General features: G+C 48.0%; 1 protein-coding gene across 1 annotated transcript; it reads right to left on the bottom strand.

Moving 5' to 3' along the window:
- Nucleotides 1-15,436: 15,436 nt before the first annotated feature.
- LOC136639043 (calphotin-like) lies at nt 15,437-17,758 on the bottom strand. The gene has a single exon (XM_066613070.1). It carries the CDS (start codon nt 17,756-17,758, stop codon nt 15,437-15,439), a length of 2,322 nt encoding a protein of 773 aa, XP_066469167.1.
- Nucleotides 17,759-26,810: the final 9,052 nt, after the last annotated feature.

Genomic DNA, 26,810 nt, shown 5'->3' with positions numbered 1-26,810 from the left:
TCTCAAACTGTAGGCCACCCACAAGCCAATTTCAGGTGGGTCCCCATTCATTTCAATATTTTATTCTTAATACGATAGACTTGACGCTCCCATGGTATGTGACTGCATTTGGGGAAATGTTACACACCTGTACTTTTAACAAGCTACTATGTATATTCTTTTAACAATGATAGTAAATGAGACTTACTCCTGGGTAAGTGTGGGTAGGTTTGCAGGCTAGGATTGCTAAAAATTTTCCTGCTTGAAGTTAACTTCCAGTCATGACATCACTTCCAGTGAGTCCTGACAAATTCTCATTTTAAAATGTGGGTCCTGCTGCTAAACGTGTGAGAACCACTCATGTAGCACATATAATTTATGCACGGTTGGAAAATAGGGAACTGCAGTGGGCAATATCAAGTACAGGTGGAGCCTATTTATCTGCGTTAGTTCCATTCTGAGACTCAGCACGATTAACAAAAACGTGTTGTGCTAATTTCCATAAAGTTAGGCAAATACGCTGCAGCCTGACACTTCTGGATGGAAGGAAACTAAGGCAGCTGTTATCAATCCCCTCCCCTCCATACTCAGCCCTCCCCTTTGCCTGCTGTCTCCGCTTCTTTCACAGAAGGTGGGATGGAGGCATTTCAAGGCAAAGAGAGGGTGAGCAAGGGGTGAGGCCAGGATCTCCAGTCCTGGGCAGCCCAGAGCAGCTCTGGGCTGCTTAGGTCTGCACCACCACTTTAGGGCTGCTGCAGTGTTACCAGGGGTAGAGGAAGGAATTCCCCTTGCCCTGGGCTAAACCGCAACTGGCCCAAATCCTGTTATGGATGTGGGGCAGGCCTGCTGCCTGCCTGCTCCAGGGCAGGTTAGGATTGGGCTGTAAGCTTATGGTATAAAAAACCTTGAAGATGGGAAAGGAATTGCTGCTCTTTGCATTTTCCATCATGCCTGTATCAGTTATGGTACAACTGGTAGAGAAGCTACCCTTTGCTTATGCTCAGAAGCTGGAACATTAGGAACAAATAAGTGTAGGAGCTCAGCTTTATTGTGTGTGTCCAACGTATTTATTCTCTCAAATAGCTACATGCCTTTCAAGTAAAGTGTAACCATAATTATATTCTTTAAATGAGACAGCTATTATTACAGGATTGCGTCTGTGTGAGTACAAAGGAACTGATTCATCTAAGTCTGGCCTAGACCATTCAGGGCCCAATCCTATTCAACTTTTCAAATGCTGATGCAGCCTCAAGGTAACAAGTGTTCCCTTACATTGAGAAGGCCTCCATGGCTGGCCCACCCAATGCATGATGCAGCACATGCCCCATTGAAATGGCTGCATCAGCACTAGAAAGTTGGATAGGACTGGGCCCTTAATCTGTTACTGCAGGGGTTCCCAAACTGCCATGATGCTCCAGCCAGGGAAGCCCTGTGTCTGCCTGCTAAAGGGGAGGGGTGGGGGGTGGTGGCACCCCAATTGCACTCCACCTGGAACAAAAGAGCAAGCCACAGCCAGCACTGGCCTCTTGGGGGGGTGTGTGTGTAGGGAGCCCGGTGAACCCCTCTGCAGGGCTCCCAACAGCCTCAGAAAAGCTAAAACTACCTATCACAATTCACTTCCATTTTGTGATTGTGAAACCGGAAGTGGATCACAATATTTATTTTTAGCTTTTCTGAGGCCCTTGGGGGCCCTGCAGAGAGGTTTGCAGGGCTCCCCGCACCCCCAGAGGATGGCGCTGGCTGTAGTAAGTAAACCCCCCTTCTGTCCCCAGCAGTGGCGTGAACATGGCAATAGCATCGCTGCCATGCCCCTGCAAACACTTAGAGCGATTCTCAAACTCCAGAGAGTTTGGAAACTGCTGTGCTACTAGAATGAACCGGAGACTTGAGGCTTGAGTTTCTGGGAGTTTGAGGAGGTCAGTGCTTGCTAGAGCTGGGGAGTTAGCCTGTAGGACTTCAGTTTTCCCCTTGGCTGAAAGAGTGGTTGATAAAACAGGAGTGGTGGCACCTATTGGAGGGCAGTTGGCCTGAGGATTTGTTCACCCACCTGTTTGGTCAGTCAGGTGGTTGTGTGCAAGAACCTTTTGGCTTATTTACCTTATTGCCCTGCTACCTCCTGGAGTGTAAGGCCCTTGAGATATGCAACAAATTAAGAACATGCATTTCTGACTCACTGGAAGTGTTAAGGCAGTGAGCCAGCAGTGCATAAGATCAGTTTGATAGACCCTGGATCATGACTATGTGCATCCAAAGAACTGTGTTGGATCAGGTCAAAGTTCCATCTGTTCCAGCATCCTATTTCCCCTGGTGGCCAGCCTGTTGCTTCTGGCCGAGGAAGCCCATTCGAAGGGCACAAGGGCCATAGGCCTCTCCAGCTGGCACCCCACCAGCAACACGATGCAGGCTGAAACTGGAGGTTCCACACAAATATAAGGGCAGAAGCCAGAGTTCGGCTTCTTCTCCTTTATGAACTTTTTTGTATCTCCTTCAAAGCCACTTGAAAACAAAACTCATTACATTAAACATGTTACCATACTTTTGTCTTAAAGGAATAGCATGAGGGGAAGGGGTTTAGCCTTTTCCCCATGTTCAGTGGGCCTGATTTAAATCACCCTCTTTCCAAAACTGCTGTTTGCTCCATGAGGGAATTTGCGTAGGACACAAATAGTTTCATATTAAGCCATTTTTGTCCAATGTTTCATATTCGTACACCTGTGGACTGGACAGAAATGGGTTAAAAGAGTGGCCATTATGACATCCTGTAGCAATGACTGTCATAAACTAATCACACATTATGTGAAGAAGTACTTCCTTTTATTTGTGCTGAATTCACTACCCAGAAATTTCACTGGGTAATCCCAAGATAAAGTATTATTTGGGGGGGGGGGGGTGTAAATGTTTTCTTTCTACTTTCTCTGCCCCGTTTATCATTTCAAAATGTTTATCCTCAACAGTAATTTCCTTAAATAAACTCACATGGCTCTACATATGCAGTTGGAAATTCATGTATTGGGGGTGGGCGGGCTATAATTTAGACTACTTAAAGCAATAGTTCTCTAATGTTTTGAGTTTGGGCCTCTACTTCTAAACTTATTCTGCCTTCTACCTACCCATGTAACCCCACACTAGTCATTTTTATCCAGCAAAGCATACCGAGGTCCTTATTCGCAGTCAAGTTCATGCAGCCTGCTGCTGCAATGTGGACTGCAGACATTAGTCAGAATTAAAGTCCCAGAGGTTTCTGTGGACAACACAATTCTATGCATGTTCATGTGTCCCTTTTTCAATCAGTTTTACGATCAAGGAAGCGTGGGTGGGATTGCAGCCTTATTCCTAATTAACTTCAGGAGGATTGGGGGCCAAATACTGAAATTCTGATGTATAATTATATTATCTCACCAAGGACTGAGGACAGCATATAAGATTCTCCGTTCCATACAATTTTATCCTTGAAACAACCCAGTATGTTGGCGGATTAGGCGGAGAGAAAGAGAGCAACTGGCCCAACATCATCTGGTGAGCTTCATGACTAAGTGGGATTCTTTTTACTCTCCCACAAAACCAGAACCAGGTGACATTCACTAAAATTGACTGTTGGCAACTTTCAGTCTCGAAAGACTATGGTATCGCACTCTGAATGGTGGTTCCGGAATAGCGTCTAGTGTGGCTGAAAAGGCCAATTCAGGAGTGACAATCCCTTCCACACTGGGAGCAAGTGCAGTCTGTCCCTGGTCTGTCTCCCTGGCTATGGGCCTTCCTTCTTTGCCTCTTTGCCTCAGACTGTTGGCCAAGTGTCTCTTCAAACTAGGAAAGGCCATGCTGCACAGAGGCCAGGGTTTTCCACCTGTTGAGGTCCACTCCTAAGGCCTTCAGATCCCTCTTGCAGATGTCCTTGTATCGCAGCTGTGGTCTACCTGTAGGGCGCTTTCCTTGCACGAGTTCTCCATAGAGGAGATCCTTTGGGATCCGGCCATCATCCATTCTCATGACATGACCGAGCCAACGCAGGCGTCTCTGTTTCAGCAGTGCATACATGCTAGGGATTCCAGTTCCAGGACTGTGTTGTTTGGAACTTTGTCCTGCCAGGTGATGCATCAGAGGCAGCGCATGTGGAAAGCGTTCAGTTTCCTCTCCTGTTGTGAGCGAAGAGTCCATGACTCGCTGCAGTACAGAAGTGTACTCAGGATACAAGCTCTGTAGACCTGGATCTTGGTATGTTCTGTCAGCTTCTTGTTGGACCAGACTCTCTTTGTGAGTCTGGAAAACATGGTAGCTGCTTTACTGATGCACTTGTTTAGCTCAATATCGAGAGAAAGAGTGTCGGAGATCATTGAGCCAAGGTACACAAAGTCATGGACAACCTCCAGTTCATGCGCAGAGATTGTAATGCAGGGAGGTGAGTCCACATCCTGAACCATGACCTATGTTTTCTTCAGGCTGATCGTCAGTCGAAAATCTTGGCAGGCCTTGCTAAAACGATCCATGAGCTGCTGGAGATCTTTGGCAGAGTGGGTAGTGACAGCTGCATCGTTGGCAAAGAAGAAGTCACGCAGACATTTCAGCTGGACTTTGGACTTTGCTCTCAGTCTGGAGAGGTTGAAGAGCTTTCTTTCTGATCTGGTCCGGAGATAGATGTCTTCTGTTGCAGTTCCAAAGGCATGCTTCAGCAGGACAGCGAAGAAAATCCCAAACAAGGGATTGAAATTGACTGATAGGAGAGATAGGAGAATTGACTGATAGGAGAGATAAAGGAGACATAAGAAAATATTTCTTTATGCAGTGCTATGGAACTTGTTGCCACAGGATATTGTGATGGTGTCTGGAGTAGATGTCTTTCAAAAGTTATTGGACATATTCATGGAAGAAAAGTCCATCACAGTTACAAGTCATGATAACTACAGGTGGAGCCTATTTATGATTGTGAGTTCCATTCCACAAATAAGAAAAAACCAGCGCAATTAAGAAAAAACGTGTTATGCTAAATTCCATAGTTATGCAAATACACTGCAGCCTGTCACTTGGGGATGGAAGGAAACTAAGGCAGCAGTTCTCAATTGACTCCCCCTCCTCCTCCACTCTGTACTCAGCCCTCCCCTTTGCCAGCTGTCTTTCACAGGTGGGATGCTGAGCTTTTAAGAGTCCAGTCCTATGCATTTCTACTCAGAAGTAAGCCCCGTTGTACTCAATGGGGCTTACTCCCAGGAAAGTGTGGATTGGATTGTAGCCTAAATTTCATGCTTTGGCTTGCTGGGAAGACTTGCTTGCCAGGCTGTTTTGTTTCCATAGGCTAGAGCACTGAGAGCCTGCACCATCTCAGTCTGAAGGGGGGGAATTCGGCAAACACTACCGAGGTTTTTTAAAGCAATCCCCTCTGTTGCTACTGCACCTGCCCCTCTGTGTGTGAGAGAGTGAGAGCACTCCACCTTGCTGCACATGTTCTGGCTACAAAGGTTTTCTGCCCCCCCCTTCCCCTCTTCAGCCTCTTTGCTGGCTCAGGAGCTCCAGGAGTCTTACTGTTCCTTCACAAGGGGAGCCTCTTCCATGGCTCCAGGGCTATTTCCCTGCCTGTTTGAGGCAGAGCCTTTTTGCAGTGTTTTGGGCTGCCTGGAAACAGAGCAAGACACCAAAGGAGGCAAAGGTGTGTGTGACTTTGAATTCCCCCCACCCGACTCTCTAAAAAATCTGTGGATAAATAGGTTGCACCTGAATATGCAACTTCTGGGTTTTAAAGGCTGCCTATGTCTGAATGCCATATGCAAGGAAGTGGCAACAGGATACAGATGTCATGATGTCTTGAGTGCTCTCTGAACCATCTGGTGGGCCACTGTAAGATACAGGAAGCTGGATTAGATGGGCCCTTGGCCTGATCCAGCAGGGCTCTTCTTCTGTACCTATCGCTTCACCTCCAACTCACACTTAGAAACTGCAGTTGGTGTACTTATGTTGAAATATGCTTTTCTTTTTGCAGCTAATTGGAATGGGTGAAATAAAACAAGTTTGAGTTGTATTTTTTTTTTTTTTGCCAAAAATAGCCTGAAAGCTAGGATGGTGTAGTGGCCTGGAAATTGGACTTAAGACCTGTAAGATCCAGGTTCAAATCCCTGCTCAGCTATAAAGGTTCCTTGGTATCTTTGGGCCAGTCACTATCTTTCAGCCTCACCTACCTCACAAGGTTGTTGTGAGGAAAGAAGGAGAAAAGGAACTGTGTATGTTACCCTTGGGGGAAGGCGGTATAAAACCATGAAACATAAATAAAAACAGTTTCACTAGTTTCTGCTTCTCATCACATCCAGTTTTGATATGATGTCAAATATTTTTGGCTCCCCTCCACTGGGACTTCAGACCATCCCGTTTACTTTGCACGCCCTAACCAGTTCTGTCTTACATTTCCAGCTCATCTAGTGGAAGAGAAGGGCATGTCTGTACAAACCCAATCTTTTCCTAGGGAATCATACAAATCAGGTCACATGAGTAAGCAAGACAGCTTTCTTATTGACATGACTGCTATGGAGTAAGGAATAGAAAACTCAGCATGTGATTAGGTGTCAACTCAGACCTCAGTGTGGGCTTGGAAGCTCATACTGCTTGGGAGTGCCTCTCTATTTTTCCCTGTGTCCACTCTCTAATTTTGTGTCTGTTCTTTGGAAAGGGATACACATTCTTTGACTGTGAAGGTGAAATACAGCATAAATGGAGCCCTCCATCCTCACCTCAGGCTACTGTAATCTCAGCAAATGATTGCATTCATAATATCATTTCATTTACTCATACAGGTCAATCCTTGACATCTGTGGGGGTTCTGATCCCAGAACCCCCATGGATGCCCAAAACCATAGATCAGTGTTTCTCAAACTGTGGGTTGGGACCCACTAGGTGGGTTGCGAACCAATTTCTGGTGGGTCCCCATTCATTTCAATATTTTATCTCTAAAATATTAGACTTGATGCTACCTTGGGATGTGACTGCATTTGGGGAAATGTTACAGACCTGTACTTTTAACAACACACTATGTATATTCTTTTAACAGTGATAGTCAATGGGACTTAATCCTGGGTAGGATTGCAGCCTAGGATTGTTAAAAATTTTCCTGCTTGATGATGTCACTTCTGGTCATGACATCACTTCCGGTGGGTCCTAACAGATTCCTATTCTAAAAAGTGAGTCCAGGTGCTAAATGTGTGAGAACCACTGCCATAGATAATAAAATCTGCAACCTGTCCCATTATGACCTCCTGGACTGGTGCAAGGGACTTGTGCTTGCCCAGGTAGTTGTCTGGATTGCGCCCTAAGGCACATTTGCCTACTCACAAGTAAACACACATGTGCGACTTTGTTTTGGTTTCAGTTGGGCTCAATACATTTTCCTTGTCAGCTTTGTGACCCACCAAAAATTGGATCCCAACCCACAGTTTGGAAGTCACTGTTTAATACATAAAAAGAGTTGCACAGAAAACTTTGGAATCTACTACCACCAGCCTTGGTAAAACCAGCCACCTTAGGCAAAACCATAATACAGACTTAAATCTGTTTAATGGAGACTTTGTTATTGTCTTTTAACACATAAGGGTGAAGTGACGTTGCCAAAAAAGAAGCCTCCAAAAAAAGGATATTTTTCAGATCCCAGAAGCATCAGCTCTTCTCATTTGAAGACTGTTCCCTGTCTGGTTCACTGAAGACTGTTCTTACTTACCCCAGGTGAGTTGCTGCTTATAAGTCTGCAGTATGAATGAAATACAGCAGAAAATAAAGATGGGAGAAAACCATGAGGAAATTGTAGGGTTGGTGACTCCTGAGTATATACAGTATTTTATTTCCAACATGATGTACTGTCATTAAACCAGGGAGGCCCTGTAAAATTATTAGGATGACATTTAATAGTCTCCTGGAGATTGATGCTGATTCCTGGAGGCTCCAGGCCAGTGCTGGAGGGATGGCAACCCTAGGAAATTGGGGGAATCCATGCTTACCACGATACGATAGAGCAGGGCTCTCTGTACCCCGGCCTGTGGGCAGGATCCGGTGATGGCCAGATCCATCCCCTGGGTGAATGGCGCTTACCATTCCACTGGGGAGCTGCTGTTCTGTGTCATCAATCTCCTCAAAACTGTGCCCCGGCCAGCTGCTTCCAGGTTCCATCACCCCAAAGGTTGGCAACCCTCAGTCTCGAGAGACTCTGGTATCGCACTCTGAAAGGTGGTTCTGGAACAGCGTCTAGTGAGGCTGAAAAGGCCAATTCGAAAGTGACAATCCCCAGGTTTCTGGGCAGACGCGGCTGGCCAGGGCACAGCTTCAGCGAGATCAGCAGTGTGGAACAGCAGCTCCATGGTGAAATGGTAAGCACTATTCACACTGGGGAAGCCTTTCTTGATGTGCAGCAGTCTCCAGTTTAGAAATTGCCGCTGTAGAAGGAGCACAGCTCAGTGCCAGAGAAACTCTTGCATATAGAAGGGCACTGAGGGAGTGATTTGTCTGTATCACCCCTCTGCTGCTGAGAAACCTACTGGTACTTTTAAAGTACATTTGTCAGCAGTATATGTAGTGGTGCCATTCAAATCACTGCCCCATATGATCAGTATCCTGAGGGCGCAAGAATACATGCGCTCCGTGAGTGCCCACATCTCTCATTGCACAGGGTCAGCTGGATGGCTAAAGTTTCACCTGAACTGATCCTAAGTACACCAAATAGGGCCTTGGAAGGAGAAGGGGATGAAATGGCAGCACAGTTGCATGCCTGCCATAGAGTGAGATGGGGCAAAAGCCCCAGGCACCAGCCGCTAGACTCTGCGGAAGTAAACCGGAAGCCCAACGGGTGGAAACTGTGCTTCCGGTTTACCAGAAACACAGTTTATCGCGCCGGGGGAACCTTAGAGAGGTTTCTCCAGGGTGGGCAAAGGTTGCACGAGGCTCAGTGAGCCTCTGGTGAGTAGGGGGCGATTTCTGTGCAGGGGGCGGCAATAGCCCACGGGGGGCGGAGTTTTGCCCTGGGCACAGGGCTGCAGAGGTCCGCGGCTGTGGCAGCGTGATTCAGAAAACTGCTTGATGCCGCCTCTGCACAATTACAAAAAGAAAAAAAAATGTTGTTTACTGCACTCTTTGTGCAGTTTCTTCAATTGTATGACTTTGGAATCAATTTAAAGAAATCTGTTAATCAGACCAGAAGTTCTACACGTCTGTATTTTAAGAAGCTGCATCTGGAGCAAGATGAAGAGATGGGTGGTCCACTCTCTGATCATTTTTAGTGGGCAAAAAGCAGATCAGTGGGTTAAGTCCATGGCAGGCTGAAGGGAAGCAATGAAAGGCACCCCAAATCAGCCTTCACCTTACCCCTCTCCCAACAATCTGCCACTAATAAAACCTGCCTCACCCCACCTTTTAGATGAGCTGCTGAGGGTGGACATGACTGAGACATACAAAATTATAGGGGATGAATAGAGTGGCTAGAGGGATATTATTTTCCCTCTCACACAATGTCAGAATCAGGGGACATTCACTAACACAGAATATCAGGAGAGTTAGAACAGACAAAAGAAAAGATTTATTTGCCCAGCATGCAATTAGTATGTGGAGTTCCTTGCCACAGGTTGTGATGGTGGCATCTGGCCCAGATGCCTTTAAAAGGGGATTGGACAAATTTCTGGAGGAAAAGTCCATCACAGATTACAAGTGTGCAACCTCCTGATTTTAGAAGTCAGCTACCTCAGAATGCCAGATGCAAACGAGTGGTACAAGGATATAGTTCTCCTGTTGTTTTGTGTGCTCCGAGAGGCATCTGGTGGGCCACTGTGGGATACAGGAATCTGGGCTAGCTGGGCCTTTGACCTGATCCAGTAGGAGTTATGTTCTTATGTTCCTGAGAGACTGTCATGGGTATGATCCTCGATGCAGGTGCTGGACTATCGGCTTGCTCTGAATGGGGTTGCACTCCCTCTGAAGGAGTAGGTCCGCAGCTTGAGGGTCCACCTGGACTCGCAGCTGCTCCTGGATTCCCAGGTGGCGGTTGTGGCTAAGGGGGCCTTCGCTCAGCTTCGGCTGGTGTGCCAGCTGCGACCGTACTTGGATCGTGCAGACCTGGCCATGGTGATCCATGCCATGGTGACATCGAGGTTAGATTATTGTAACGCGCTTTATGTGGGGCTGCCCCTGAAGATGGTTCGGAAACTGCAATTAGTGCAGAATGCGGTGGCCCGTGTGGTCACGGGAGCTAGGTGGTTTGACTCTGTCGGCCCGCTTCTCTGGGGGCTACATTGGCTGTCCATTCGTTTCCAGGCCCAATTCAAGGTGCTGGTTTTGACCTTTAAAGCCCTATACTGCTCTGGGCCAGGGTATCTTAGAGATCGCCTATTTCCGCACAATCCGGCTCGTCCTCTTAGGTCATCAGAGAAGGCCATTTTACAAGTGCCGCCGCCTAAGGAGGTACGTGGGGCGGCGGCAAGAAATAGGGCCTTCTCAGTAGTGGCACCAACGTTATGGGTCTCCCTTCCCCTTGACTTGAGAATGGCTCCCTCTCTTGAGACTTTTCGGCGAGGCCTGAAGACCCTTCTGTTTAAACAAGCCTTCTGAGTTCATGACCTTTTTAACATCTTTTCTACATCTTTTAGTATTTTTTACAGGCCTGATTCCTCTATGATCTGCTGCTTTATGCTCTTTTTATCTGACTTTTTATCTGACTACTGTTTTTATGGTATCTGTTAATGTGTTTTTAATATGTTTTTATCTGTTTGTTAAATTATATTTTAATCTGTTTTTAACATGTTGTAAGCCGCCCCGGGTCCCTTTAAGGAGAAGGGCGGGGTATAAATAAAGTTTATTATTATTATATTATTATTAATGCAAGTACATGTGAGAGTGAAAAGGAGAATGTAAATGTGTTTGGCAGTGTATCACCAGAACAAAATGGCTCCTCCAACTCTGTCCAGTTCCTCTATTCAATAAATGTTTACTGTTTTCTTCTTTAACAATCAATTCATCTCACTTGATGTCTCTGACTCTACCTAGGAGTGGCCATGACTGTTTAGCAAAAACAACAGAAACAGAAATTTGTGGCACTTTAAAGACTAACCCATTTCATTTATTTACTTCTTGAAATAAACAAATTAGTCCTTCAGTTGCCTCAAGACTATTTGTTGTTCCAATCATTCTGGTATCTAGGCAATACTGTGGGTTTGATCCATTAGTTCTTGCTCATTAATCTTACCTTTGAATTGTAAATGGACTTCCCATTCTTGACCTGCACAAATATCTCTCACTTTATTTTTTGTTTTAAATATTGCATTAATCACTCCATTTTTCTTGGGCTACAAAACACATCCACTCCTTTTGTCAGGATGAATACTTCCCTGCTTTGTCATGTATCCAGTCAAGATTAGCCACCTGTGTCTTTCCTCCAAACATTCACACTCAGTCTTACTATTTGTGTTAACTCCTTTAATCCTGAGAAACTCACCAACAGGACATGAATAAAATGTGTCACACCTTCTAGATATAAGGTGGTGCATATAAGGTTAATCTCACCCTCCACTGCCACACATTTCATTTTTGAAGAGGCTCTAGAATTAAGAAGAACATTCTCTGACCACAGAAGCTCACCTCAGCCACAATGGATGACCAACAAATAATCCCCAAGTATGTTTTATGGATTATTTTGCCTTTTTGCCTGAGCTTAACAGGTAAGGTGTTTTCTTTTCACATTATTATAGAACAGGGGTGGCCAAACTTGCTTTATGTAACAGCCACATACGATAAACTTCAGATGTTTGAGATCCGCAATATTTAAGAAGCACTTAGATTCTTAAATATATTTACTCACCATGAACGTTAAATTTATGTTTTAATCCAGTGGACTCTCAATTTAGACCTGGTAAATAACTGTAAAGCTTGAAAATTTCTTATTTACTTTTTATATTAACTGTGTTGCAAAAAGGAGCTCAGCAAACAAATTTCCGCGAGCCGTACGTTATTTGTCGAAGAGCTGCATGTGGGTCGTGAGCCATGGTTTGGCCACCACTGCTATAGAACCAGAATCCTGGCTCTAAGGGTGGAGTTTGATGTTATGAGTAGAGGTGTTTGTTTCTGTTAAGATAGGATTACAACCTACGTCTTACTGAATGCAATGGACTTACTTCTGAGTAAGGTAAATCACACCGTTTTAAACCTCTAGTTAAGAGGGACCCAGCTCCTTAGTTCTCATATGGCAAATGAACACTTTGGGAAAGGTGGCTGTAGTTCAATGGAAGATTGAACCAACCGCATGCAGAACATCTCAGCTACTACCCTCAACATCTCAAGGTTAGGCTGGGAAAAATTCCTGTTTGAAACCCTAAGGGGCCGCTGTGTGGACAACACTAAGGTAGCTTGACTCTATAGGGGAGCTTTCTATGCAAGGGAGCCACGTTAGGAGGAAATGTTATTCTTATTTATACAGGTTAAGTCATAATGGTCTCCAGGATTTGGGTGAGCCATAACACCGTAACTATAAGGGACTTGGAAACACAGCACATAGTGATAGAACGAGAAAGTCTCCAAGGATTACATGTGATTGAACTGGGGAATTGGCACATCTTTGGCTAGTAGGGGGAGTTCTCATTCAGTCAGGGTGGCATCAGGGGCAGAGAAAGCTTACTGCATTTTGGAGTAAGTGAAAACCAAATCCATTATCACAGTTCAACAGCACCTTTGTGCTCAATTTCCTCTGGGGCAGTGGCGAAGCTAGAAGGGGTGCAATGCACTAAGTTTTACAGGTGCCTGAAAGTGCAACGCAAGCGGCCCCTCCCCTTTGGAGGCATTCTGGGCAGGTGAAGCAAAATGGAGGCGTTTGGAATGGCTATGAAGGGGAGGGGGAGGGGCTGCTTGCATGGCGCATTCAGGCGCCTGCAAAACTTTGTGCTTTGGACTCCCTCTAACTAGGCCACTGCTCTGGGGCTATGTTAAGGACAAGGTGTTTGCGCTGCCCCTGCTCCAAGATTTAATAGAATTTCAACAACACATTACCACTGCTATCGTTCAGGTGGCTCAGGCAACACTGGTGCAAGTATGGGCCAAATTGGATTACAGGATAGACATTTGCCATGTTATGAAGGGCAGACACATCCAGCATTTGTAATGCCTGTAAAAAAAACTTTGAACATTTCTCTTTCCTGTAGCATTATCTATGTTTCCCTGTCCCTTTCCATTACAGTGAAATGGTACACTAAAATCCCAGAGGCCATTATGACTTACCCTAGGCATATACCATCAATATAAATGGCAGTTTACATACCAAGATAAGATAGGTCCCTGCCCCAAAGTGCTTACAGCTTAGAGATTTTTGACACCTGTGGGGCAGGCAGGGGGGAACATAGGGAGCAAATGCATGTAGAGTTGCACACATGTAAATACAGTTAGGGGAACGGGAGCTAAAATGTGGCACCAAAGGCATCATAGACCAGGAGAGCTTTAAAGAGATTGGAAGGAAGTGGTGCTTAGCCATCTGTGTTCTTCCCACAGCACATGCACCATTACAGGCTCCTGCCTCCACATTCCTTTTGCTAGGCAATTGCTGGTTGAGTGGGAGAGGGTGGATGGGAGACAACTGGCTCCCTCTCTCCAGTTACTGGATAAGACATCAATTGTGCTTGAGTTGGCTTATCTTAGACCGCAATCCAAAGATCACGCTGGGTCAGCATAAGTCCCTTACTGTGTTCTTGGAGAGTTGCAAAGGTGTCATAAGGCATGTCTGCAATGACTTGGGAGCAGGTTGCACCAGTGGAAGGACGCGCACCAGCCTGGTCCTGTCAGAACCACTGGCAGAAGGAGTAAGGGGGCTTGGGGAGGGTGTTTTGGGGAGAGGGGATGAAGGGCGACTGGTGGAGTGGGCCCAGGAGGGGTGTGAGACTGGTCTCCTGCACTTAGGCTGGACCCTGACCCCCCTTCCGAGCAGCCCAGCCTTACACCAGGCTGCTCGGATCTGCACCAGCAATTTAGACCCATTGAGATGACTGGGGCATTATTCAAGATAAGGGGACTTAAGTCCCCTTACTCTGAGTTGTTCCAGGTCCATCTCCAACCCTATACTGGATACAGTTGGCCTGCCTGTTCCAGTACAGGTTAGGATTGGGCTGCCCATGTAAATAGACTGATCTGGATCAGCACCACAACATGAGAAGGAAGTTTAAACCTCTGGTCCACCACAGTCCCAATCCACATCCAGCCTTCCTCTGGCTGCTATTTCCACTGAGGAAAAGAAATCCTAGCATTCCCTGTCACATCCCTTCCTGGTGCCCTCCTGGATAGGAGGTAAGAATTGGATGTTGCTATGATAACAGCAGAGCTGATGGTGATGGAGCCCAGCAATAGCCCAAGAGCACAAGAAACAGGTAAATAGCCTACAGCAAGAACTGTAAGGTGTGTGTACAACCAGGTTTCCCAAGCTTATTAGGAAGACTTCACTCTTGAGTTCACTCTAGACAACAAGCAAGGAGTTGTTGCTCTTTCTCACAGTACACATCATGTACACGTGATGTACACATGATGTACACATGATGTACACGTAGCAACATCGTGTGTCTTTCTCGTGGTTGATGCTACTAAGCATGCGTGGAAGATTTCCTGCTTATAATCTATGGCTTATGTCACCAAGAAAATAAGTAAGAGCGCAATCCAAAGCGCTCATTGCAAGTCCTCTGTGTAGCCCAGGAGGATCGCAAATGTGCTGTAAAGCACACATTTGCATGTCCCTTGGAGTAAACCATGCTAGCGCATGGAAGTGCGCAGCCTGCGGAGGCCAGATCCAACCTCTGTGGCAGCAGGTTAGTCCGCACTGGCTGATCTAGGCCGGTGTGAGGGTCGGAGGGGGCATGGGGGAGGGTGGGATGAAGGTGTTTCGGGGTGGGGGAGAGCAGGCAGTGAGTAGTCCCATGGGTGGGTGGGCAGAGAGTGGGAGGAGGGGCTAGGATCTGGCACTTATCCAGCAGACAAGGAGTGGGAGGAGGAACCCAGGATCTGGTAGTTCCCAGCAGATAACATATCACAAAAAACTGACTGAATAAGATCCGTGCTGTTTCAGGGGCAGAGCTGCAGAACTCTGCATGGAAGCACTCCTTCCAGCACACCACCCCCTGCCCCCTTCCTGCCTCCCACCTCCCCGTCACGCTTCCCCGGCCCTCCCCCGCCCTCTCTCCACCCTCCGCCCGCCTCCCCCCACACCCTTGCTTACCTCTCCGCTGCTCAGCGGTCCATGTGACTGCCGAGTGGTGGAGGATGGGTGCCTGCCCAGCACTAGTTCAGCGCCGGCCAGCACTGGGCTAGCATGGGCGCTCGCCCGGTGTTAGAGTGCGCTAATCGCTGGTGCGCGCAACTCAGGCTTGGGCTCTAATGGAGCAGTACTAGAGAATACACGGAGCCCTGTAATAAACTAGACGTAGGATCTTCCAGTGGGTGCTCTATTGCAGCTTTCATCACTGCCAGAGTTGTGGGGACCTTCTCAGTGTGATGGCCTCTTGGAACTCCCATACCCATCGGGTATGGCATGGTCCCTCTCTGTCAGCTGTCTGTCGGAGCATGAACTGTTTGTTTGAGGTGACTTTGTTTGATTCTTCTTGCCTGTTATTTCACTGTTTTTTGCTTGTTCCCCAATTCTTTTTATCAACACCACATCAGCCACTTCCAATGTCACCATCTCAACTACAACGGTTTCCAACAGCGGTGCTGGAACGGCCTCCAGTGCCACCGACTCAGCCACAACTGCCTTCAACAGCGGCACTGGAACGGCCTCTGGTGCCACCGACACAACCACAACTGCCTTCAACAGCGGCACTGGAACGGCCACCGGTGACGCCGACACAACCACAACTGCCTTCAACAGTGGCACTGGAACGGCCTCCGGTGCCACCGACACAACCACAACTGCCTTCAACAGCGGCACTGGAACGGCCACCGGTGACGCCGACACAACCACAACTGCCTTCAACAGCGGCACTGGAACGGCCTCCGGTGCCACCGACACAACCACAACTGCCTTCAACAGCGGCACTGGAACGGCCACCGGTGACGCCGACACAACCACAACTGCCTTCAATAGCGGCACTGGAACTGCCTCCGGTGCCACCGACACAATCACAACTGCCTTCAACAGCGGCACTGGAACGGCCTCCGGTGCCACCGACACAACCACAACTGCCTTCAACAGCGGCACTGGAACGGCCTCCGGTGCCACCGACACAACCACAACTGCCTTCATCAGCGGCACTGGAACGGCCTCCGGTGCCACCGACACAACCACAACTGCCTTCAACAGCGGCACTGGAACGGCCTCCGGTGCCACCGACACAACCACAACTGCCTTCAACAGCGGCACTGGAACGGCCTCCGGTGCCACCGACACAACCACAACTGCCTTCATCAGCGGCACTGGAACGGCCTCCGGTGCCACCGACACAACCACAACTGCCTTCAACAGCGGCACTGGAACGGCCTCCGGTGCCACCGACACAACCACAACTGCCTTCATCAGCGGCACTGGAACGGCCTCCGGTGCCACCGACACAACCACAACTGCCTTCATCAGCGGCACTGGAACGGCCTCCGGTGCCACCGACACAACCACAACTGCCTTCAACAGCGGCACTGGAACGGCCTCCGGTGCCACCGACACAACCACAACTGCCTTCAACAGCGGCACTGGAACTGCCTCCGGTGCCACCGACACAACCACAACTGCCTTCAACAGCGGCACTGGAATGGCCTCCGGTGCCACCGACACAACCACAACTGCCTTCAACAGCGGCACTGGAACGGCCTCCGGTGCCACCGACACAACCACAACTGCCTTCATCAGCGGCACTGGAACTGCCTCCGGTGCCACCGACACAACCACAACTGCCTTCAACAGCGGCACTGGAACGGCCTCCGGTGCCACCGACACAACCACAACTGCCTTCAACAGCGGCACTGGAACGGCCTCCGGTGCCACCGACACAACCACAACTGCCTTCATCAGCGGCACTGGAATGGCCTCCGGTGCCACCGACACAACCACAACTGCCTTCAACAGCGGCACTGGAACGGCCTCCGGTGCCACCGACACAACCACAACTGCCTTCATCAGCGGCACTGGAACTGCCTCCGGTGCCACCGACACAACCACAACTGCCTTCAACAGCAGCACTGGAATGGCCTCCGGTGCCACCGACACAACCACAACTGCCTTCAACAGCGGCACTGGAACGACCTCTGGTGCCACCGACACAACCACAACTGCCTTCAACAGCGGCACTGAAATAGCCTTCGGTGCCACCAATACAACCACAACTGCCTCCGACAGTGGCACTGGATCAGCCTCCGGTGTCACCACCTCAGCCACAACGGTCCCCGGCGGCACTGGAACAGCCTCCAGTACCACTGACTCAATCACAACTGCCTCCGACAGTGGCACTGGATCAGCGTCCGGTGTCACCACCTCAGCCACAACGGTCCCCGGCGGCACTGGAACAGCCTCCAGTACCACCGACTCAATCACAACTGCGTCTGACAGCGGCACTGGATCAGCCTCTGGTGTCACCCCCTCAGCCACAACGGCCCTTGACGGCACTGGAACAGCCTCCAGTGTCACCACCTCAGCCACAATGGTCCTCGGCGGCACTGGAACAGCCTCTGGTACCACTGACTCAACCACACCTGCCTCCAGCAACGGCACTGAATCAGGCACAATGGCCCCCAACATGACCACCACGGCAGCCGTCAATGCCACCACCTCAGCCACAACGGCTTCCAACGTTTCCCCCTCAGCAGTGTCCAATACCGTCATCTCAGTCACAGTGGCACCCAACACCATCACCTCAGCAGTCCTCAACACTCTCACCTCACCAGCTTCCGATGCCACCGTCTTAGCTACAGCTGCCTCCCAAACCACCACCAATGTTACAGAAAAGCCCAAAGATGAAACTCGTCTTCCTTACTGGGTCATCATCCTGATCAGTATTGCCTGTCTGATGGTTTTTCTGCTCCTGATTTGCCTCAGCTCTTTGGTAAGGAAATGGGATAGCATGATGTACGTAACGCGCCAACGTGGTAAAGAGAAATAGGTTTTTTAAAATTTGCGTGAGGTCTGAGCAGCTCCGGTTTGGAAATCTTCAACACCATAAAGTCAGTGTATCACGTTAGTAAAGGCCCAATCCTATCTGCTCAGTGCACTCTCACAGCAGCCTCTCCGCCAGTCTGCGGAGCCACCAGTGCAATGCCCGGGAGGCCACGTGCTGCTGACCAGGGCCTCTGAGAGGAATTTTATCAGGGGGTACAAAGTTTCTTTTGGGCCCCTTCCCAAAGAGGGAGGGGGTGAAACCCAGTAGGGGGTGGCAATAGGGGTGGGCAGAATGGGGGCAAAACAGGCAGGGGGAAAGTGGCAACAGCCAGAATAATCTTTGGAGCCCAGGTGTACTAGTCTTCCCAATGCAGAGCTTGGGTCTATCTGCCTGCTTGCCGGTGGCAGCTAGTAATATGGAAAACCAAGCACACTTCTAAGTCTCTCTAAAATCTTTTAAAGAGGAAATCATTGCAGAAAATTAGCATCTTGCAGGGGAGGGGCAAAGGGTGCCTGTGTGAAAAATGAATGCATAAGTCTTTGAGAAAGGAAGGGAAAAGTAGGCAGTTACAGTATTTAGGACGGTAGTTCCCAAACCTTTTAGCACTAGGACCCACTTTTTAAAACACTCTATCAGGACCCACCTAGGTTTACCAGACTAAGAGATCTAGAAAGAAATAAGATTTTATTTATTTATAACTAATAATAACCAGAAAAAAGACCCACAAACTTTATCTCTCTATATTTACACATGCTTGCAAACTGCAGGAGGTCAGCTCATTGCAGGTACTTAACAGCTATGTAGTATCTGATTTTTCAACAGCCTCCAGTCTTGAGGCAATTACTTATCTGGTCTTTCCATCACCCTTTGGCAACCCACCCAAAATCAGGTTGCGACCCACCAGTGGGTCCCAACCCACAGTTTGGGAACCACTGATTTAGGGAGTATGTATATTGTGGTTACTGTTTTGTCTCTACCCTCACATGCACCTTTGCTTTCTATTATCTCTGTTGTAGATTTACACTTGCCTACGGAGAAAAGGATACCGTCCTCCTTCCTTCCCACTTTACCGTCCCCACTGTGCCCCTAGAGTTTCTGTTGCAGATGTGGAGGGGAAAGGTCTCCCACCAAAAGCCTGTTACAGGAAATAAGCATCTTTGGAGACCCATCTCTGGACTTCTTTTTCATGGACTTTGGAGAATTCCTTCATGTGACTCTGTTTGCTTCAGTGAAACTGCAGAAACCTAGTCATGTTTCCCCCACCAAACATATAATACCTCCTCCAGAGACAGCCTATGAAAACTACTTTTCCCAAAGTATCCCTGAAAGGAATTTGTAGTTTGTAAAGGGCATTGAGTGAAATAACATGGAGGATGCTGTCCTTGGAAAGGCCTTTGAACAGCAGTGTACTGGCTTCTCCCATATGTTCCTTTCCCTGTTCTCCATTCAGCATGGGACCCTGACCCATGGCTACCTGATTGAAGTGCGGCAGGTTGCACACTTACACAGAGTAGGGTCTTTTTTGGTTGTGCTGCTAACTATGTGGAATACCCTCTACAGGGAAACCACCCTTGCTGTTTTGGACACCTGGCCAAGACATAGTTCCTCCAGAGGCTTTTGGGTGTGGCTGACCATGTTTGCTGAAGTTGTGGCCATGAGGGGGCTGGGCCCCTTGTTTGCTGTAGGTATGTTGCTCTTGTTCATGATCATTTAACTGTTTTTACTGTTAATTTTTATTGTCAGCTGCCTCTAAAGAAAAGTGGATCTAAAAAATAAAAATAATAAAATAATAAAAAATTTCAGCCCAGGAGGAGGATGGAGAAAGTTACACTCCAGTCGAGAACCATTCACATGGACTCTTTCGAGCAAAGCCAGAGTTGGCAGCCAATGCTGGTGCCAGGTTGCTGGGATCCCTGGGGCATAGCTGTGCACTGGACTTCCCATGCCAGTCCCTGCTGGCACATTTGGCTTCCCCATTGCCACTGGTACTCAGGGGATGAGCCAGCCAGGGGATGGGCTTTCTGAGGAGCATGAGCTCTTGGCCACCCTTGACGACTGCTAGAATTATTTGATGCTATACCCTCAGAGTCCCCTGAAACCATGCTTCATATCTTACAGAGTCCCCTCCACAAGGTACATTAAATGGTGAGGAGAAAGCGCAGGGCTTTCTCTTCACCCCACTATGACATCTTCTCCACTGGCTGTCACTGGTGTCTCTTGTATTTTTTTTTAAGAGAGTGTGAGCCCTTTGAGGACAGGGAACCATTTATTGATTTATTTTACTACGCAAATGGCTTTGTAAACAACTCCTGTTGAAAGCAGTATATATTTTTAGTATTATTTCTCAGCTATGACTCTGGGATTATGAAGTATGCTCCCTGGCAAAGGCCATCCCTATCCATCCCTGTAGTATTTCAGGAAAACAGCCTTTGTTCTTATTTAGATTAGCATATCAGGCAGGGGTTTTATGTTAAGTCGTTAGCTTATGGTGTGTTCTATGGTTGTAGTTTTTGTGTGCTTTTTAAAAACAGATTACTCAGTTATAAGTTTCCCTGACATAATTAAGGTAGAATATTGATCTTTTAAAACTTAAAAAAAGAAAGAAAAAAATCCTGTTAATTAAGATTGCATTACTGCAGGCCATGTGTAACAATAAACCAGTGGTTAACTGCCAAGTTGCCTAAATCCTGTTGACAAAGTTCATAGAAACTATTTGGATGCTGAATGGAGGGCAGAGCCATAAGTAGAGTCTGAGGGGCATCTGCCCCAGATGCTACGCCAAGGGGGTGGTGGTGATGCATGACTGGCCCTCAGGCTCTGCCTAGTTACTGAAGAGGCACTGATGGCTTGTGTCCCTTTTCCTTCTCCTGTGGAGGCTCCCCTTCAAGGGGAAGCCGCTGCAGTGAGAACCCAGAAGTGACATCACTTAACACAATGTCATGTAAGGCTGTGATGTCATTGCCCTGGGTGCCAGGACAGTGCATTACAGCTCTGATGGAGGGGTGGCTTTCTGTTTTGCAGGATTTATTTTTAAAACAGAGGAAGACTCTCCCTCTCTCTCTCATTCTCTCTCTCTCCAGGGCCGGCATACTCTAGTGCAGGGATGTCAAACTCATTTCCTACAGTGGGCTGAATGTCATTCATGGGGTCCGATGAGGACCAGAAGTGGCATCATTAAGCAGGAAGTGATGGCCAGAAATAAGCACTTTGTTCTCACATAGAAACCCATTAGCTGCAAATGACAGATGAGAAAATGTGCAGATCTTGATCATATTTTCAGGACATGAGAGCCTGATCATCATGCTAGGAGAACCCAATTATCATGTGGGCCGCCCTTTCAGCAGCTCCAATTCTGCCCAAGCGTCAGTCACTTCATAGCTCAGCAGCTGAGAGGTGGTCTGCAAACTAATGCCTTGGCAGAAGTTTTGCTGCTGTAAAGGCAGCTCTGGGAGAGTCCAGTTATCATGTTGGCCTGATAAACAGCTTTGTGGAGCCACATCTGGCCCATCGGCCTTATCTTTGACACTGCTGCTCTAGTGGATCATGATTCAGAAACTGAGAGGACCTGAAATCTTAGTCAAGTATTCACTGAATATATCTGCATGTCACCATGCCCTAAACATAACATCAGATGAAGAATGTCCTGTCCTGAATTTTAATAACAGGATTAGCTCAGATCTGTTCCTAAGATGTACAATTTAACCTGGATGTACTTGTTTCAAAATATGTATTTATCTGTGGAAGTTTTTTTTTTTTATTTAATAAAGTAACTATGCAATGTCTGGCTCTCTAGTCATGTCAACGTTATGTCTCAGTGTACTTGGAGATTCCAATAATAGTCTTGATGCCTAAGAGATCAAACAGACAGTAGGATTTAATTTAATGAAATATCTCCCACACATGCATATCAATCTTCTTCAGACTACCCTGCTGAGTGCCCCATGGCCAGAGTGACCTCCTGTTCTGCCAATTCATAAAGCTAAGAGTGAACTTGCCAGAGATTAATTTATAATGTCCTGAATATTGATAGGGATCAAGGAAGGAATCCAGTACAGACAAAACAACTCTTTCAATGGAACGAGCCATGACCCCATCAAGAGAAACTTTTATGTTGTCCCCTCCATATCCTGGGTCTCATTTCTGGGTTGTTGTTAATCATACCTGGGACCCCCATTGCTTGGTCCCACACGGCACTCTCATTTCCCCCTGATTGCACATTAGTAGAGGTGAGAGAAAATTGTTTTTTGGGGGGGGAGGGGGAGATTTTGATGTTTTCCAAAAGCTAGAAGTGTAGAAAGTGGTGCTGTGTTTTTATTCAGAATGTCTGTTATAATTATAAATTATAATCGCTTGAAAAGTGTACTAGGGTAGGTGAGATAGGTGGTATAGCACCAGCATATTCTGGCACAGTCATTACCCACATACCCTCCATTAAATAATAAAAACCAAATAAAACAGTTTTATTTTTTCACAGATTGCAGGGTTTGTGTATGTGTCTTGTTTTACAAATATGAAAAGTGCAGAAAGCAGTGTTATGTTTTTATTTCGTTATCACTATTACCTTCCACCTGTACGCATTAGGCACTATCATTGCCAATGGTACTGTGAACTAAAAGGTCAACTTGACCAGGTGGGTCCTTTGATGGGTGTGGGCCCTCAACCAGTGCCAACGACTGACCCCACACTTATTCACACACCGAGTTTGGCTCTGAGAACCCAGGACTTACAGACACCCTCTGCTGAGGAAAAAACTCAACCCCTCATGAGTAATCTGTAGTGAGACTTGGCTTTTCCTGTCCAAGTCACTGAACCACACATATTTCATTTTCAGTGCTCCTAGATCATAGTCATTAAGCAAGAATGTCAGTTTTGGTCCTTTTGTACCTGTGCAGTGTTCTCTGAGAGCACTTCCCTATAAAGTGCTTTTCATCAAAAAGAAAAAGGTAGAAAGCATTTAAGGATGTTTGACCAAAGCTACTCAAACATGGGTGAGGGAGGTGTGGAATTGGCAAACCATCTAACAAAGGAGAACAAAAAGGGCATGAATAATTTTAACTTTAACTGAATAATTCTGAATCTTGTAACTTTACTGGTTCAAACTCTTCTTCCTGCTCTTTAAACGTATGGAAATAGCTTGGTGGATAACACATGTGTTGGGAAAAGGGGTCTATGTGTATAAATTAAGCAGAGACATATGGCTGAAGATCCTTTTTCTGTCTGCTCCTCACCAACTCCCATTAGTTTGCTGTTAACAATAAGGAGCAGAGGCAGTAAAAGGCTTTCAAAGAAAAATATTTTCCTTATACTTTACAAAGATGAACATGTCTGATCATAGTAGTACAGGTTCTAAACTCTGGAACAGGGAACCCAAGAGCTATTCCCTTTGCATGTGTGTGTGAGAGAGAGTTTGCTCATGGCATGGCGGGCTCCATGAGGCTGGCAGGGTTCATGGAGGCAACCTTCAGTCTCGAAAGACTATGGTATCGCGCTCTGAAAGGTGGTTCTGGAACAGCGTCTAGTGTGGCTGAAAAGGCCGATTTGGGAGTGACAATCCCTTCCACACTGGGAGCAAGTGCAGTCTGTCCCTGGCCTGTCTCCCTGGCTATGGGCCTTCCTTCTTTGCCTCTTAGCCTCAGACTGTTGGCCAAGTGTCTCTTCAAACTGGGAAAGGCCATGTTGCACAGCCTGCCTCCAAGCGGGCCGCTCAGAGGCCAGGGTTTCCCACTTGTTGAGGTCCACTCCTAAGGCCTTCAGATCCCTCTTGCAGATGTCCTTGTATCGCAGCTGTGGTCTACCTGTAGGGCGCTTTCCTTGCATGAGTTCTCCATAGAGGAGATCCTTTGGGATCCGGCCATCATCCATTCTCACGACATGACCGAGCCAACGCAGGCGTCTCTGTTTCAGTAGTGCATACATGCTAGGGATTCCAGCACATTCCAGGACTGTGTTGTTTGAAACTTTGTCCTGCCAGGTGATGCCGAGAATACGTCGGAGGCAGCGCATGTGGAAAGCATTCAGTTTCCTCTCCTGTTGTGAGTGAAGAGTCCATGACTCGCTGCAGTACAGAAGTGTACTCAGGACGCAAGCTCTGTAGACCTGGATCTTGGTATGTTCCGTCAGCTTCTTGTTGGACCAGACTCTCTTTGTGAGTCTGGAAAACGTGGTAGCTGCTTTACCGATGCGTTTGTTTAGCTCGGTATCGAGAGAAAGAGTGTCGGAGATCGTTGAGCCAAGGTACACAAAGTCATGGACAACCTCCAGTTCATGTGCAGAGATTGTAATGCAGGGAGGTAAGTCCACATCCTGAACCATGACCTGTGTTTTCTTCAGGCTGATTGTCCAAAATCTTGGCAGGCCTTGCTAAAACGATCCATGGGCTGCTGGAGATCTTTGGCAGAGTGGGTAGTGATAGCTGCAATTTGCACGAGCGCTTGAGGAATCTCTTCCAGGCCCGGTCGATGCAAACGCATCCAACAGATGGGAACATTTCAAGAATGCCGTTTACAACACCGCCTTGTCCATATTTGGCAAGAAGACCAACAAGACAGCAGACTGGTTTGAAGCCCACTCTGAGGAGTTGACACCAGTCATTGAGGAAAAGAGGAGAGCTCAAGCAGCATACAAGGCCTGTCCCAGTGAGCGCAACCTGCAGGTCCTCCGAGGTGCTCGCAGCAAAGTCCAGCAGACTGCCAGGAGATGTGCTAACGACTACTGGCTCCAGCTCTGTTCCGAGATACAGATAGCAGCTGACACGGGCAACATCAAGGGGATGTATGATGGTATCAAGCAGGCCCTAGGTCCAACACAGAAGAAAGTTGCCCCTCTGAAGTCTGCAACAGGCGAGGTCATCCAGGATCGGGCACAGCAGATGGAACGCTGGGTGCAGCACTACTCTGAGCTATATTCCAGAGAAAATGTAGTCACCGAAGAAGCGCTGAACAACATTGAGTGCCTGCCTGTGCTGGAGGAGCTTGACAGTGAACCAACCCTAGAAGAACTTCACGTGGCCCTGGACTCCCTTGCCTTTGGCAAGGCACCTGGAAAAGACAGCATCCCTGCTGAAGTCCTAAAGTGCTGCAAAGAGATCATCATCACTGAGCTGCATGAAATCCTTTGTCTCTGCTGGAGAGAAGGTGGAGTACCTCAAGACATGAGGGATGCAAACATCATCACGCTGTACAAGAACAAAGGCGACAGGGGTGACTGCAACAACTACCGTGGCAAAATTATGCAGGGGATGGACAGAGTGGATAGGGAGATGCTCTTTACACTCTCACATAATACCAGAACCAGGGGACATCCACTAAAATTGAGTGTTGGGCGGGTTAGGACAGACAAAAGAAAATATTTCTTTACTCAGCGCGTGGTCGGTCTGTGGAACTCCTTGCCACAGGATGTGGTGCTGGCGTCTAGCCTAGACGCCTTTAAAAGGGGATTGGACGAGTTTCTGGAGGAAAAATCCATTATGGGGTACAAGCCATGATGTGTATGCGCAACCTCCTGATTTTAGGAATGGGTTAAGTCAGAATGCCAGATGTAGGGGAGAGCACCAGGACGAGGTCTCTTGTTATCTGGTGTGCTCCCTGGGGCATTTGGTGGGCCGCTGTGAGATACAGGAAGCTGGACTAGATGGGCCTATGGCCTGATCCAGTGGGGCTGTTCTTATGTTCTTATGTTCTTATCTCTCTCCTTAGCGTTGTAGGAAAGTTGTTTGCCCGAGTTGCACTAAAGAGGCTCCAGGTACTTGCAGAGAGCATCTATCCAGAATCACAGTGTGGATTCTGAGCCAACAGGTCCACCACTGATATGGTATTCTCCCTTAGACAACTGCAGGAGAAATGCAGGGAACAACGACAGCCACTCTTTATAGCCTTCATAGATCTCACGAAGGCTTTCGACCTGGTCAGCAGGGATGGCCTCTTCAAGATTCTCCCCAAGATTGGATGTCCACCCAGGCTCCTCAGCGACATCCGAAGCGGCGTGAAGCAGGGCTGTGTTCTTGCATCATGGAGGTAGCTTCTTGTACATTGCAAGACAGGAGAGAGAGGGGGAGGAAGGAAGGAAGAAGGAGGAAGCAAATGTGATCAAGAACCCATACAAGTCAATGAGGTCATGAGTAAATGACTGAGACACCAATCCTGAGCTTGGTGAGCTGGCTCACTGCCGGCATGCACTGTCTCAAACTTGCCCTAAGGCACGTTTGCAAGCCTTAGCACCAGTGCTAGCCCAGCGCTGGCCAGTGCTGGGCTAGCACTGGGCAGGCACTGAAGCTCCACCACTAGGTAGTCGCACAGAACAATGAGCAGTGGAGAGGTAAGTGGAGGCGTGGGGGGACGTGGGGAGGAGGCGTTCTGGGGAGGGGGGAGGTGGAGGAGGGCAGGGAGAGGGTCAAGAGGAGGTACTCCAGGGGAGGGAGCGGAGCGGGAGGGAGGGAGGCAGGACTGGTGGAGTTTTGCTTCACCAGAACCAGAGCCTCTGGGTGGGGCTGGCCACAGAGGCTCTTGATTCTACACCGACCTTTGCCCCATTGCAGGGCTACTCGTTTTACCCAGGGGAAGGGGACAACAGTCCCCTTTTCCTGAGGAGCCGACAACGACTGACTGGAGTGCACTGGATGTGGTGGCAGCCATTTTCAGCACCCCAGGCAGCCCTGCACCCAGGGCAGCTCAGGATTGGGCTGTGAGACAGTAGCCTCTGAGCCACTGGCCTCCTGGACAATACAGTGCCCCTAGTGCTCCGTAGATGGCATTGCACCCACTTTCCAAAAACATGACTGTA

This window comes from Tiliqua scincoides, chromosome 2, assembly GCF_035046505.1.
Source record: "Tiliqua scincoides isolate rTilSci1 chromosome 2, rTilSci1.hap2, whole genome shotgun sequence".
NCBI lineage: Eukaryota > Metazoa > Chordata > Lepidosauria > Squamata > Scincidae > Tiliqua > Tiliqua scincoides.
Note: the sequence above shows the minus strand (reverse complement) of the source record. Positions and strands in the feature narration are given on the sequence as shown.